Genomic DNA, 13,351 nt, shown 5'->3' with positions numbered 1-13,351 from the left:
ATGGCGGGTGCTGTGTCCCCAGAACGTAATGACTTGGACCAAACCACTGGACGGTGGAGGAGGCCGGAGAGGGGCTGAGGACACAAGGGCTGCGCTGCACGCAACTTTACGGGCAAGGAGACGCCGGAGCATCGAGTGATTTTAGAAAACTACCTGCCAGACAGATGGTTTCAGCGCACAGTGCAAACCCATTGATTTAGAATCAATAATGCCCGGTTAGCCACACGATTTATATCAAACCTCTTTAGAGGAAAAACCGTTTCGTTCAGTGTCCAAAAACGTAACCCTTTGGTTGTATGCTGGCGGCGCATTTAAACGACTCCTGCAGGAGATGTCACTTTAGGAATATCGCCTTTAAATGGGGGCTAATCCGGTGTCTTGCAAGGAATTCTCTGATGCGCGTCGAAAACGGAAAGGTGGTTCGCCACAATGTAGAGGAAAAGCGTGGCTGCATTGCCCACCGGCCTGCAGGGTCCAGGAAGGGGTCCGACCCCATCTCTCCCTTTGTGGGCACGCGCGCCCGCGCACGTAAGCGTGTGTGCGTGTACGCACTCCCGCCATGCACGCCCAAGAGGATTCTACTCCCGCAGACAACGCATGCTTGCGTTCGGATCCGAGGACTTTGGCCTTTGCTGTTGTTGACAAACCGTAATAACCAAGCTGCTCTGCTCCCTCTGCGCTGAGAACCGGGATAAGCGGCCGAGTCTGCAGTTAGGGAAGCCGCTCCCGAAGCACCAGCAGAACAACGCACAGGAGCAGCGGGAGCTCTCGGCTTCTCGTTTACATTGACGTGTCTCTCCACCGGTTGGTTTTCCAGCTCTTTCAGGAGATTCATTTCCTTATTTTTTTTTTTTCTTAACGTTTATTTATTTTTGAGAGACAGAATGTGAGCGGGGGAGGGGCAGAGAGAGGGGGAGACCCAGAATCCGAAGCAGGCTCCGGGCTCTGAGCTGTCAGCACAGAGCCCGACGCGGGGCTCGAACCCACCAACCGTGAGATCATGACCTGAGAGCCAAAGCCGGATGCTTAACCGACCGAGCCACCCAATGAAGAGCCTACCTATTATTAATTGGCAATTCTTATTTTGAAAAAAGAAAAAGTATTACCGTCTACTTACTGGGGGGAGGGAGGGGAGGAAATTCTCCACCATGCCCTCCCCTACTCCCCACACTTCCAAATCCTAGATTCCTTGAAGAAACTTGCAGAACTGTTTCCAAAATGAGTATTTCTAACTCTTTCCTTTCCAGAAGGGATGAACCACAGGCCGGTGATGATACTCTTCATGGACCCCCTCGCCCTCCCTCCCCACCCCTTACCTCCACAAGGAACCGGGTTTCTGCTTTACCCGGTAGGGGGTCTTCAGGTGGGCAAAGTCCCAGAATTTGCCCAGATGTCATTCTCACAATAAAGGCTACAGCGGAATTCAAGCAACCGGACACAACAGTAACTGTAAACATTTTAATTCCAAAAACGAAGGTGTGTGCAAGTGTTCTGTGACCCAGGAAGGATCGCTCGGCTCGGAAAACCAGCGAACATTCCTGTGAGCGTATGGGAGCGCCGGGCGAGACAGGCCTGGTTGTGGGAAGCCGGGGACTACAGTTGAGCGTCATGGGATTCCAAATGGCTTTCCGTGCTCCCCCCACAGGCCTAGATTTCTACACTTGGGTCGCTAGCGTCGCTGGATCTCTCACGGGATACTTTAGACCCGACTTCATGCACTACCACATTTCTTGCAGAAAAGCCGCCGCTGGCTTATACTTGACGTGTGCATAAATGTTATAAAGAAGTGAGGTTTTCTTTATGCGTAGATTGAACCCTACTGCGTTTGACCAGCGGATGGTACGATGGGTGCTGCTGTCCCTTTAACGTGGTAACGGTAATGTATAAAATGCCAATTATTAACATGCACTTGTCTTAGTTTCTTCAGGGCAGGAGAGAGTTATTTATGCGCTCTACCTACTCTATTTGTTTTAAGATATTACATGGCTTTTTGTTAGAATTTTCAAATTCTGGAAAGTGTGTTGTGCGTCCCACATCTGGGGGGCTCCGGGGGTGGCTTGGGGCAGTGTCGGGGGAAGGGGGTGTGTGCTGCCCCATGTTTTATCCTCACGTGAGACTCTTCCAGAACCCGAGGTAAAGTCACTGTTGGCTACAGCAGCTCTCGTTTTTCCACAGGAGGGGCTCCTGGCCAGCCCTGCCCCCCTACTGCTCATCGGACGCACTTTGCTGGGAAGCCGTGTCGTCCAGGCCCATGTCCTCCTGGCTTGCTCTCCTGCACATCAGCCCCCCGTTCTCTGCCATGGCCTCGGCCAGACGGCGGTCGCGAAGCTGCCCCTGCTCGGTGGCCTCGGTGGGTTCACACGGCTCAGAGAGGTGCTTCCAGAGAGAAAGGACAGGCAGGGGTCTCAGCAAATGTTACCTACCGCCACTTCGAATCCCCACCCGCCGCCGCAGGGGCCGACCTAACCCGCCAACGCGGCAGGTCCCAGGTCAGATGCGGGGGCCCCGGGGTTCTGGCTTCGGTGGGGAAGGAAGGAAACCAGGGGTCCAATGTGCCGGGGGTGGGGGAGCGGCTAGGGGCTCTGCACACGGGGACCTTTTCCCAGGTCATGTGGCCATGCTGGGAACACGGGCCCTCGGGGGAGAGGTCACTGTGTGCCTGGATTTCCTGGGTTCTGGCCAGCGTTCCCCCCATACACACACTTCCCGCCTGGTAGGAACGCTCGGTACGGCAGGTTTGCCCCTGAACCGTCATATGGATGGTTATTTACCCTGGGTGCACAGAGTGCCAAGGGCCCAGCTGTCCTGTTGGAAAGAGGGAAACTGAATTTGCCAGAATCCCAGAACCACACCCACAGACGGCATCTTAAACAGATTGAGCAGTGGGAGAAAAGTCTGTTACTGTGCATTTTTATGAGGGAAGCTTGATTAGACCTTAGTGACCTAACTCAACCTACTTACAGCTCCCGAAGGAGCCAGCCTCCTTGCCCTTGGCGGTGTGGCCTGGGGCTTCAGGAGGCCCACAACCCCACCACTGCCGCGGCCCCACGGCCCCGCGGAGGGGGTTCCTGCCGACCGTGGACCCAGGGGTGGGAAGGGCACCTTCCCACGGCGTGGCCCCCATCAGCCCGCTGCAGACAAGTCCCCCAACCAGAGAGGGGCAGGCCGTGACTCCCGTGCTTTTTAGAGCAGGAGAATGTGTGAACACCCAGAAGGAGTTCGGGAGACCTGCACCGTGCCTCCCGTCCTCGCCTCCCGACCGCTGGGTGGGGAGTGTCCGTTCACTCACTTTCTCTTACGAAGCGCGAGTGTTCGCCTCACGTCCGCTCGCCTGGAGCTCTGGGTAGGGAGCCGTTTGCTTAGGGGGAGTCCCTCAACCTCTCGTTTCCTAGCATTTAAATACATGCGTAGAAGGCCACACCACGGCAGCTTTCAGATTGAATCCGGCGGAAGGAACGGACCGTAGTCTGATGCCGGCGTTGATGTGTGTTCTTCCCCCTCCCTCGGGCCAGACTGGCGTGAAAAGGGAACGAAGGAGAACATGTTCCTGCTCTGGGGGGGGGAAGTGGACCTGCTCGCATCCCGGGTTCGGGGCTAAGGAGAGCAGTTCAGCCCAGCTCCGGTGTCTCGCAGCCTCCGTACTGCCTGCCGTGTGTCATCACCTGCGGGACGTGTGCCGTGCGTCTCGTCTGCCTCCGCGCACGGCCAAAACACCTCCTGTCTGGGGCCCCCGTGGACGAGGCGATGGCAGACGTGGGGGCCCGCACCCCCACCCTGGCCCGCCGGCCGAGCCCCTTACCCGTGTGGCCTGGCTGGCGGCCCGGGCCGAGGGGCCCATGACGATGTTGACGCTGCTGGACGACTGGGTGTCGCTGGTGTTGCCCCCCTCCGCGGCAGAGAGTCCAGAAATGACCAGAGCGCTCGAGAAGCTCCTCTTGCCGAAGAGGAAGCTCAGGGTGGAGCTGGTGGACGAGCCCAGACTGGACCTGATCAGTGCCTCGGCCCGCTCGCGGACGCTCAGGTGGCCCGTGGTGGTGACCGGTGGGGGCTGCGAGTGCAGGGACGCGGCCGAGGTGTGCAGGGACAGCCGGCTGCCCGAGAGCCTCTGGGCCAGCTCGTGGACTGATGTGGACGTCTGCAGGAAGGCCGGGTGGCTCTCTAGGATGGGGCCCGATGAGCTCAGCCCGGGTGGCCTTTGGCTCAACGCCTCGTGTGCTTGGACAGACTGGCTCCAGCCTTTCCTCCCGCCTGTAAAAGAAAGCAGAACCGGCTGCCACAGCAGGTGCTTACCAACGTCAAGGTCTGTGCGGCGAGACGGGCAGCTGGGCCCCGGGTTGGTCCACTGTGGCCAAGGTCGGGACAGCCCCTCCCGGGACCCTGAGGACGTGGCTTGAGCCAAGAGCCCCTGGCAGCCCCCGGGAGAGTGGAAGTGTTGCCACGGGGAGCGGGGGTCAGGGTGATCGACGCGAGTCCTGCGTTTCCGGAAGCTCCAGACCCAGGCACCCTGGGATGTGTCACTTGACAGTGTAATCTGACCCTAGCAAGCAAATCCAATTCGGTTCCTGCGTCAGGACCTTGGTTCCTATGCTCATCTGATAAGCAGCGATAAAGGGAAGAAACATGCAGGCTTGTGTCATTTTTAGTTGCCTCAAAAGGTGCGGGGGGGGGGGGGCGCCTGGGTGGCGCAGTCGGTTAGGCATCCGACTTCAGCCAGGTCACGATCTCGCGGTCCATGAGTTCGAGCCCCACATCAGGCTCTGGGCTGATGATGGCTCAGAGCCTGGAGCCTGTTTCCGATTCTGTGTCTCCCTCTCTCTCTGCCCCTCCCCCGTTCATGCTCTGTCTCTCTCTGTCCCAAAAATGAATAAACGTTGAAAAAAAAAAAAAAAAAAGGTGCGGGGGGGAATGGTTGAGCCACCTGCCCCAGCCTTCGTTTTCTACAAAAGTTTTCCCCTAAAGTCAAGGTCATTAAGAAGAAGCCCTCACAGGTGTGACTGGCCAGGCCCAGGCCCACATTGACATGCTCGTGGCCCCCAACTCCCTCGTACTGGCCACGCCTGGGCTCAGGGCTCCTGCTGAGGCTTGCGGACACAAGGCTATTCTTGACAGAAGGGTTCCGACTGCCCCAAAGGCTTGGTCCTGCCCACGTCTGGGAGAAGGAAGCGACCGCTGGCAGTTTTATAGGGAAGCGGGGGGAGGAAGGCGTGTGCTCGCCGGGATGCTGAGTCGCTTAAGCAACAATTTCTAGGCTCTAATTCTGAACTATCATTTTGAAGGGAGCAGATAGTGACCTCACACATGGTTCCACCAACTGCCTTATCGACATGTCTCCCGAAGCCGCGACAATGTAGGCATTCAGTCGGTAAAAACAGAGGGGCTGAAGGGGTGGCCCCTGAGGACTGTCCCGTGCATTTTCTCATGTTCCACCTCACCCCAAATGTCCTAGTAATTGTGCATCTGGCGATTCTAAAATCCTTATGTATGTGTATAGGAGGCCCCGAGAAGAGACCTGTCCTTGAGAGAGAGTGCCTTAGGGACCATATTAATACAGGGATTCCAGGGGTCCCCTCCAGCCCCGCCTCCACTCTGCCTCTTTTTGGCTGCAAGGGCCCTCTGCCTCATGTGAATCCAGTGCAGTGTAGACAGCAGGATGGGGGGGAGGGGGGGTGCCCGTCTCCACAGGTGTCCCCACCTGGTCGCTGCTGCCCACCTGCTGGAGGGACCCACCCACGGTGCCGCTCAGAGTCCCCACAGGACTGGGAGGAGTGTGGGCAGCCCCTGGCCTGGCGCTCTCAACCCGGGGCCGGCGCCCATCTGATCCACCCACACCCAAGAGCTAAGTTACCCTCTTGGAGGGAAAAACGGGGAGAAAAGGGACCCTGACGAATGCGAATTAGCAGAGACGGTGATTTGGTAGTCTGTTCAGTCTGACAAGGCCAAACATCTGTTTGTGATTTATACCGTAATGCTGATTGCTGTCCAAAAATACCCTACATTCATCCGCAAGTCAGTGATTTTGATGGCTGGGTAGCAGACCACCCGTGCTCGGTGGGGGAACTCGTCAGCGGGCCCCAGAAACAAAGGGACGAAGACCCATCTGTCCGTCCAAGAGGAATGGTCTGTGTTCTGTGCAAGATAACGTGCCTCCCCGCATCTCATCGCTTCACTCTTGTTGCGTTTTGTGGTTGTTATTGCTGCTCTTAATTTTTTTTTTAATTAATTCTGCAAGTGGAACAAGTAAGCAAATCGTGCTAAATTCATCTGTGCTGCTCAGGGTAATTATTTTCCAATTTTACTTTGCCAGTTCTCCATTATCAAATGAGGAGCGTTTGTAGGGCAAACCTCCTTAGAACCCGGGTTGAAATACCATAGAAATTACCCTCCTCGGTTCATCATGTTGGCACCATTCCTCCATCCTTGATGGTTATCTGACAGGTTCTGGGACGCCTCCTATTAGAGAGCATAGCCTTCCTGTCCAGTCTGGGATTCAGATTAGTTATGAATTCCTAACTGTCGTCCCACAAGTAGGCCACCAGCCTCCACCACAGCGACCAGTCCCCTTCCAGCTGGGATGTCTACTTCTTGGTGTGGCAAGAAGACTGCAGGCCGTCGGGCCGTGATCGAGACCGTATAGTGAGTGCGGGGCACATGGGGGGCAGGGGGGCAGCAGACGCAGTGTGGCGGGCTGGGGACAGGGGTCAGTCCTCCGGGAGTCTGGCAAGGACCGGGATTGGGATACTCGGCTGAGAACCGAGAGGCAGGGCCCAGGGGAAGGAGCGGCTGGGTCCCCGGTTACGGGAATCGAGCCTTGGGCACCGTAATACAAGATCCCTGTCTTTAGAATTTGGTTCACATTCACCCTTCCGACCGTTCCATCACTGCCACTTGGCTAAGCTGCTCTGTCGTGCCCTTCCAGGGAGTCAGGCCCTCCACCTCGACCGCCGGGGCCTCCCTCCCGCACGGTGCTCGGCCCACAGGTGGTAACTGCTCTACGGTGAGCACGGCACTGGCCGCCATCCTCCCCGCCCCTCTGAAGGGACGACGGCTGCGCTGTTCCCAAAGGCTCAGCACACAGCACGCTGACTGGCAGTAAGGGACGGCAGGGACCCTCCCATAGGACTGACCTCACACTGAGACCCTAGAGCGTCGTAAATCCCTGATGAGGAGCAGAGTTGGCCCCGGAAAGTTTCGAGTGGGGACACGGCTTCTTGACCTCGGACATTAGAACCACTGGAGAAGCTTAGACAGTACTTTGCCCTAGAGGCTGAGACCCCCGGATGTGCCGCTGCAGGCAGGCCAGGCCCTCACCGTGCACTGGAGGGTGGCCTCTGGGGTGGGGCGCTGGGGCAGGGACTTTCCGAGCCAAGGACAGAGATCTGGGCATGGGAATCCCCTCCCCTTGACCGGCAGACAGCCTTTAACGTCCGCTGGCTGGGCAGGCTCCCTTTCTGGGAGCCCTGGTCTCCACTCGTGTGGGCACAGGAGTTTGATTCGCCTGGGGGGAGACGGGGAGGCCAGAGAGGGCTGTGGCTGAGATGAAACCCAGGGTCTCCGCGGCAGCACAGTGGGGGCGGGGTGGGGGGCGCCGGCCTGCCGGAAGGGCGGGCAGGTGGCTTCGTCAGGGCACCACCGGCTGCAGCAGGTCCGGGCTCCCCAGGACAGGGCCGGCCGGCCAGCTGGGGCTGCCCCTTCCCACCAGGGGCTCCTTCTCGGGGCCTTCTGTCCCTGGGACCCCAGGGGCCGGTATACACGGGGCCTCGGGAATGGAGAACGTCCCCTGACCCTGCCCGAGTCAGAAACCCTCCCCGAGTGCCCGTGCCGTCCGCACCCGCCAAGGAGCGGGTGGGCGTAAGGGGTCCCGGTCTTTGGAGGGCCAGCTGGGTGTGGCTGTCCTGTCACCCCGCGGACACCTGTGGGCACTGCTGTTCATCGGGTGCCAAGGGTCCGCGGCACGGAGCCTCAGGAAGCCCTCACCTCCCTGGTCCTCCGAGGCCTGGGGCTCCAGCACGCCGCTTACGAGGTGGGGCGTGTTTCTACCTGCCGAGGGACGGGGAGATCAGAGACGACGGTCCTGTCCTCGTACTTCACACAGAGGGTGAGCAGGTGCAGAGAATGTCAACACAAGATGGCAGATGTCCCTGTATGGCTTCAACCACAGTAGTAGTAAAAACAAGGTGACGTTTACCTTTTCCAGGGGGCAGGAGGGAGAGGCGTCTGTGTCCCGAGTGTGGGGGAGGCAACCTGTCCCTCTCGCGTACCCACTTTGGGCCTCTCTAGATTTCTCTCAGGGGACCTGCACGCCAGCCTGCCTCCAGATTATTCCCCTGCTGTGCTGAGGAGCTCCTGGGGTCCCAGATGCTACTTTCAAGGACACCGTCTCACACGCCGCATCCCTTCGAGTGTGTGGGGGCTTCCATCCCCACCCTGTGACCCCCCCCCCCAGAATGGACGCTTTGCTCACGCCACCGCCTGTGAAGCTCCCAGGTGAGCATTAGGAAGGGAGGACTCACCCCGGGAGCCCTCACACGAGGCAGAACCCTGAGCAGCTGCCAAGGGGAGGGTGGGGACGCTGGGCAGTTTCTGCATCAGCCAGAGCTTGGAGGGGGGCGAGGGCCGGAGGGGTGGCCCCTGCCATCTCCTGTCTGGGACTCACGACCCCCAGCTTCCCTCAGCTCCCGGGCCCCCTTGGGGACGCTAACCCGAATGGCTGGAGGAGGTAACCTCTCTGCAGAACTCGAGCTCTTCGGTGAACCAGCTGAGGCTCCTACTGCCTCCCAAGAGACACCCCGGATGCTCTAGGGGTGGGCGGTAGCCCGCAGGGGACCCAGGGGGTGGTCCTCGGCTGCCCTCCAGGGTCCCCCTTCTTCCCAGGACTGTGCCAGTTTGGTGTGGGCAGGGCCCTGTCCCCAAGGCGTCACCAGGAGAGTGTCCACCAGGAGAGGTTTCCCGGAGAACTTTCTGAAGGTGCAGAGCCGGGCCCTGGTGGGATTCTGGCAGGGGGCTTGGGGCACCCGGGACAAGCCAGCAGGGTGAGCGGCTCGCAGCCGTGACAGACGCCGGCTACCGCTGAGGTCCCACTTGGGAATATGACCCAGCGTCTGGCCCTAAAGGGAAGCCTCGGTGCGAATGGCCGAACTCAGCTTTCAGAGCTTGGGGGCAACCATCCTCTCGTTCATTCAACCAGTGACCGCTGAGCACAGGGCCACCACAGACCTGAGCGGCCACCTAGCCTGGCACTTTAGAGGGGCCTCACCCAGGCGCTCCTGCGGCCACACGTCCCCCCACAGGGCCAGGAAACCAGGGACAGGCCGAGCTCCCACACACTCCTGCGGGGCCCTGTGCTGGGCGCCTGGCACTCGGGAATCTCCGCCCAGACCCAAAGCCCAGACCACAGCCCCAGGCACCCCCGCCTCCCGGGGTGGACGGCGGGCCTTCCTGCCCCTGTTGCCAGGGTACAGATGGGGTACAGACGTGCAGACTAGGAGGCCTACACACATGCACGAGGGCCCCTCGCTGGGGGAGATGGGGCGGGGGCCATCTGTCCGTCCCCTGCGGAAGTTAGGGCCGGCCACACCCAGCACCCACTGCACTGTGCTGTCGCAGGCTGGGGACAGTGGACAGCTCCCGGTCCCTGACGCGGTGGTGGCAGGGCAGAGTGGTGGCGGTGCTGTGTGACCGGCCTGCTGGGGCCTCTCTGGCAGGCGGCATTCGATGAGAGGCTGGGCGAGTGAGCGGGGGACCCGCGACGTGGGGAGAAGCATGTTGGAGCCAGAGGAAGCAGGAGTGCAGAGGCCCTGAGGGGGAGCCTGCGTGACGAGGGTCAGCGAGGAGGCCCGGGGACCAGGGCAACGTGAGCCGGCCAGAGGGCGGAAAGTAGGTATCGGGGAGATGGTCCGTCACGGGGAGCCATGCAGGCCAGGCGAGGGCAGAAGCATGCCCCCCAGATCCACACACTCAAGTCCTAACGCCTAGCACCTCAGAATGTGACCTTACTTGGGAATAGGGTGGTTACAGGTGTAATTTGTCCCATGAGGTCATACCGGGGGGGCCTTCCTCCCGCGGGACTGGCGTCCTCAAAGAGAGGGGGGATTCGGACGCAGACCTGGGAGGTGTCCCAGGGAGAGCACCACGTGCAGACAGAGGCAGAGAGAGGGGGTGATGTGTCTACAAGGTAAGGAATGCCAAAGCCGGCCAGCAGACCCCAGAAGCTGGGAGAGGCCTGGCGTGCATCCTCCCACAGCCCTCGGGAGGAAGCAGACCTCCCGGCACCTTGATCGCCTTGATCACCGGCTTCCAGCATCCCCAACTGGGACACAACCGTTTCTGTGGGGCAAGCCATTTCGTGCGTGGTACTTTGTGATAGCTGCCCTGGCAAAGGGCTCCAGCTTTGCCGCTGGTGGAAAGGGAGGCCGTGACACCGAGATTCAGCCGAAGAATGCCTTGACCTGCCTTAAGTTCAAAGGACACCGCTCTGGCTGCCAGGAGTCATCAGAGCTGCGGGAAGGGCCAAAGAGAGCAAGAGAGAAGTGCCTCCTGTGTGTGAGGTGGGGAGGGGAGGGGAGGGGCGGGCTGGCCCATCCTCCCCGCTCTGGGTCCTCTGACCCCCTGCAGCGGGGCAGTGACTCCTCCTCTGCAGGCATGTCAGCACGGGTTCCTCCCTGTGCCCCCACCCCCAAGTGGGGACATAAAGGAAGCCCGGCTGGCTGCTTGGGGAGGAACGGAGTGTCAGCTTTGCCTGCTTGTGGGTCACAAGGGAGACCAGGTGTGAGAGGAGACTTGCCAGCCAGGGGACAGGACAAACTCAGGGCAGGGACGCGGCCAGCAGCACAGATGGAGGGCTGGGGCAGGTGCAGGCCGGTGGCCCCATCAGCTCGTGCCCGGGCTTGGGGACGAGGGTGGCACTTGATGAGGTGACACAGCACCCCAGGGCCAGAGTGCAGGGACCGTGCCCAGTGGTTAGGATGGCAGCTTCTGGGTCTGAGTCCCAGCTGCGTGACTCTGGGCAGTGATGTGACTTCATGCCCCGTCCCCTCAGCTGCAGGGTGAGTATGGGGAAGGGCTCTCTCTTTGGGTCATGGTGACACTAGTGAATTTGCACTTGGAAAGCACACAGGTGAGGGTCGGGCACAACGATTGTTATTTATTAAGATCTGTCACCGCAGCAGGGATGTCCTGATACACCCGGGGTGGGTGGCTTCAAAGCCACTGGGGCCTGGTGATGGGCCCCCTCAGGCCCCTGAACAGGAGGAACGCTGGTCTGGGAGCCTGAGGCAGCCTTGGGGGGCGGGGGGCAGGGTGGGGGGCTGACAGTCATGAGGGCTGGGAGCCCAGGCACCTTGGAGAGCATGGAAAGCCAGGACTGACCTTGGCAGGAGCAGTTTTGAGAAACAAGAAGGAAAACTTAACAGCTGGTTTGGCCTCTGGAAGATCCTGCTGTAATATCTGCCCCCAAAGTCTGTATTTGCTCCCAGGTGCTGGCCGCTGGCTGTAAATGGGAAGAACATTCACGACCCACGGCATCTGGGCTGTGAGGAGAGGGAGGAACTCTAGCCTCTGCCAGGCCCAGCACAGCAGGCACCCTTCTACTCCTTACGAAGAGGAGGAGTCTCACTGGGTCCGAGGCTCGTCCAGCACACCCGGCCTTCCTCCCGCCAGATCCCCCGGCCCCAGACTTTCTGCGCTGCAGACGAGCCACCTGGACAAACACGCAGCCTCTTCTCCATGTGGAAGCCACCTTGCACGTTCCCATCTGGAAAATCACTTCGGTGATCTTGAACCTTAACATTCCTCATTCAGTAACAACAAGGGTCAACCAAGCAGTAAGAAAGTCCCAGCCTGAGAGCGAGCCACACACTGAGGCCTCGGGCCGGGCAGGGGCACCGCTCACTCCGCGTTCAGGGAGGATGGCTTCAGTCAAGGGGCAGGGGGTTCTGTCCCCTCTGAGCAGCTAACGCCAGCCCCTCTGCCTATCCACCCATCTCCCTCTCTCTCCCCATCTTCTTCCTTCCCATCTTCTAGCTTTCCGTCTCTCGGGCTTATCCATCTGTCATCTATCAGTCATCTCTCCCCCCGCCCCTCCCTATGTATGTGTATTTTTTTTTTAAGTTTATTTATTTTGGGAAAGAGAGAGAGCGCACAAGCGGGGGAGGGGCAGAGAGAGAGAGAGGGTGAGAGAGAATCCCAAGCAGGCGCCTAAACATCAGTGCAGAGCCGAAAGTGGGGCTTGAACTCATGAACCCTGAGATCATGATCTGAGCTGAAATCAAGAGCTGGACGCTTAACTAAGACATTCAGGTGTCCCTCCCTATATGTATTATACTATTTTCTTTCTTTCTTTCTTTCCTTCTTTCCTCCTTCCTTCCTTTTCTCTTTCTTTCTTTCTTTCTTCTTTTTCTTTCTTTCTCTCTTCTTCCTCCTTCATTCCTTCCTATCATCTGTCTATCTACCTACCACCTTGCCTGTGTTTATGTAAACCCTCACTGTTTCAGTCAAATCCTCAGCCTTGCTTGGGGCACTTCCAGGAGGCAGGGACCGTCCCTTGCTAACTCCCTCCGTACAGAGCTGGCCTGTGGGACATGCACAGAGAGGTGTTTAGCGAAGGCTTCTGGATGGTAAGGAAGCGCCAAGGCCAAAAGGTGAAACAGCTTAACAGGTTGTGAAGGCAAAGCCGAGCACCGATGTGGGCAGGAGCTAGGACGCAGCAGCTGCCCGTCCTGAAGCCACCTGACGTGTCCTCTCGAGCCCTCGGTGCCGCCTCTCCTACCCTCCCCCCAGGGGAGCGGGCTTCAGAACCTCATCCACCTGGGTGAGCCTCACTAGGTGGGCATCAGTTGCAAAGCGATTCTAAACTTTAAACTCTCCCCAGGCATGGACCAGTGCACCTCGTCCATCAGGTCTGCGGCACCCTTTTCCGCCTCGTTTCTTGTCCTCTGAAATGGCAGGTGTACGTGGCCGGGGGGGGGGGGGGGGGTGGGGGGGTGGAGGCAGGAACCAGAGAGAAGCAGGAAGGGGGGGGCAGGAGGCCTGTCTGTGCACCCCACAGATGCAGAGAGGAATGAGGGTCCACTCCCGGAAGGAGGCACATGCCAGCCTGGATCAGTAGCTACAGCACAGCCACACACAGTAGGCACACGATCCGATGGCCACCAAGTGAGTAAGAGGGGGGACAGATGGACAGACAGACAGATGGCTGGCTAAGGTAATAGGATATGGATAAAGGATAAAAGTTGAGTTCTAATAGGGGCGTCTGGGTGGCTCTGTCAGTTAAGCATCCAACTCTTGATTTCGGCTCAGGTCATGATCTCAAGGTTTGTGAGTTCGAGCCCCTTGTTGGGCTCTTGCTGACAGTGTG

General features: G+C 59.1%; 2 protein-coding genes across 7 annotated transcripts in view; one reads left to right on the top strand and one right to left on the bottom strand.

The window, feature by feature from the left end:
* The window catches only part of NTPCR (nucleoside-triphosphatase, cancer-related), a 37,020-nt gene extending 34,733 nt beyond the window's left edge, over positions 1-2,287 (top strand). For 2 of the 3 annotated variants that reach the window (XR_006701412.1, XR_006701413.1), the window contains one exon: positions 2,176-2,286. The gene's annotated coding sequence lies outside the window, so the exon portion shown is untranslated. Of the gene's footprint in view, positions 1-2,175 lie in introns of all 3 variants that reach the window. The other variant, XM_045437347.1, reaches the window with a different exon arrangement.
* Positions 1,445-13,351, bottom strand: part of PCNX2 (pecanex 2) — a 302,310-nt gene continuing 290,403 nt past the window's right edge. For all 4 annotated transcript variants that reach the window (XM_045437338.1, XM_045437341.1, XM_045437340.1 and 1 more), the window contains exons 33-34: positions 3,800-4,248; positions 1,445-2,376 (exon numbers count right to left, since the gene is read on the bottom strand). In XM_045437338.1, the coding sequence (XP_045293294.1) occupies positions 2,203-2,376; positions 3,800-4,248 (623 nt within the window). In that variant the 3' untranslated portion in view covers positions 1,445-2,202. The remainder of the gene's footprint in view (positions 2,377-3,799; positions 4,249-13,351) is intronic.

The sequence above is a fragment of the Leopardus geoffroyi genome, chromosome D2 (assembly GCF_018350155.1).
Source record: "Leopardus geoffroyi isolate Oge1 chromosome D2, O.geoffroyi_Oge1_pat1.0, whole genome shotgun sequence".
NCBI classification, from domain to species: domain Eukaryota; kingdom Metazoa; phylum Chordata; class Mammalia; order Carnivora; family Felidae; genus Leopardus; species Leopardus geoffroyi.
This window is presented reverse-complemented; position numbering and strand designations above follow the sequence as displayed.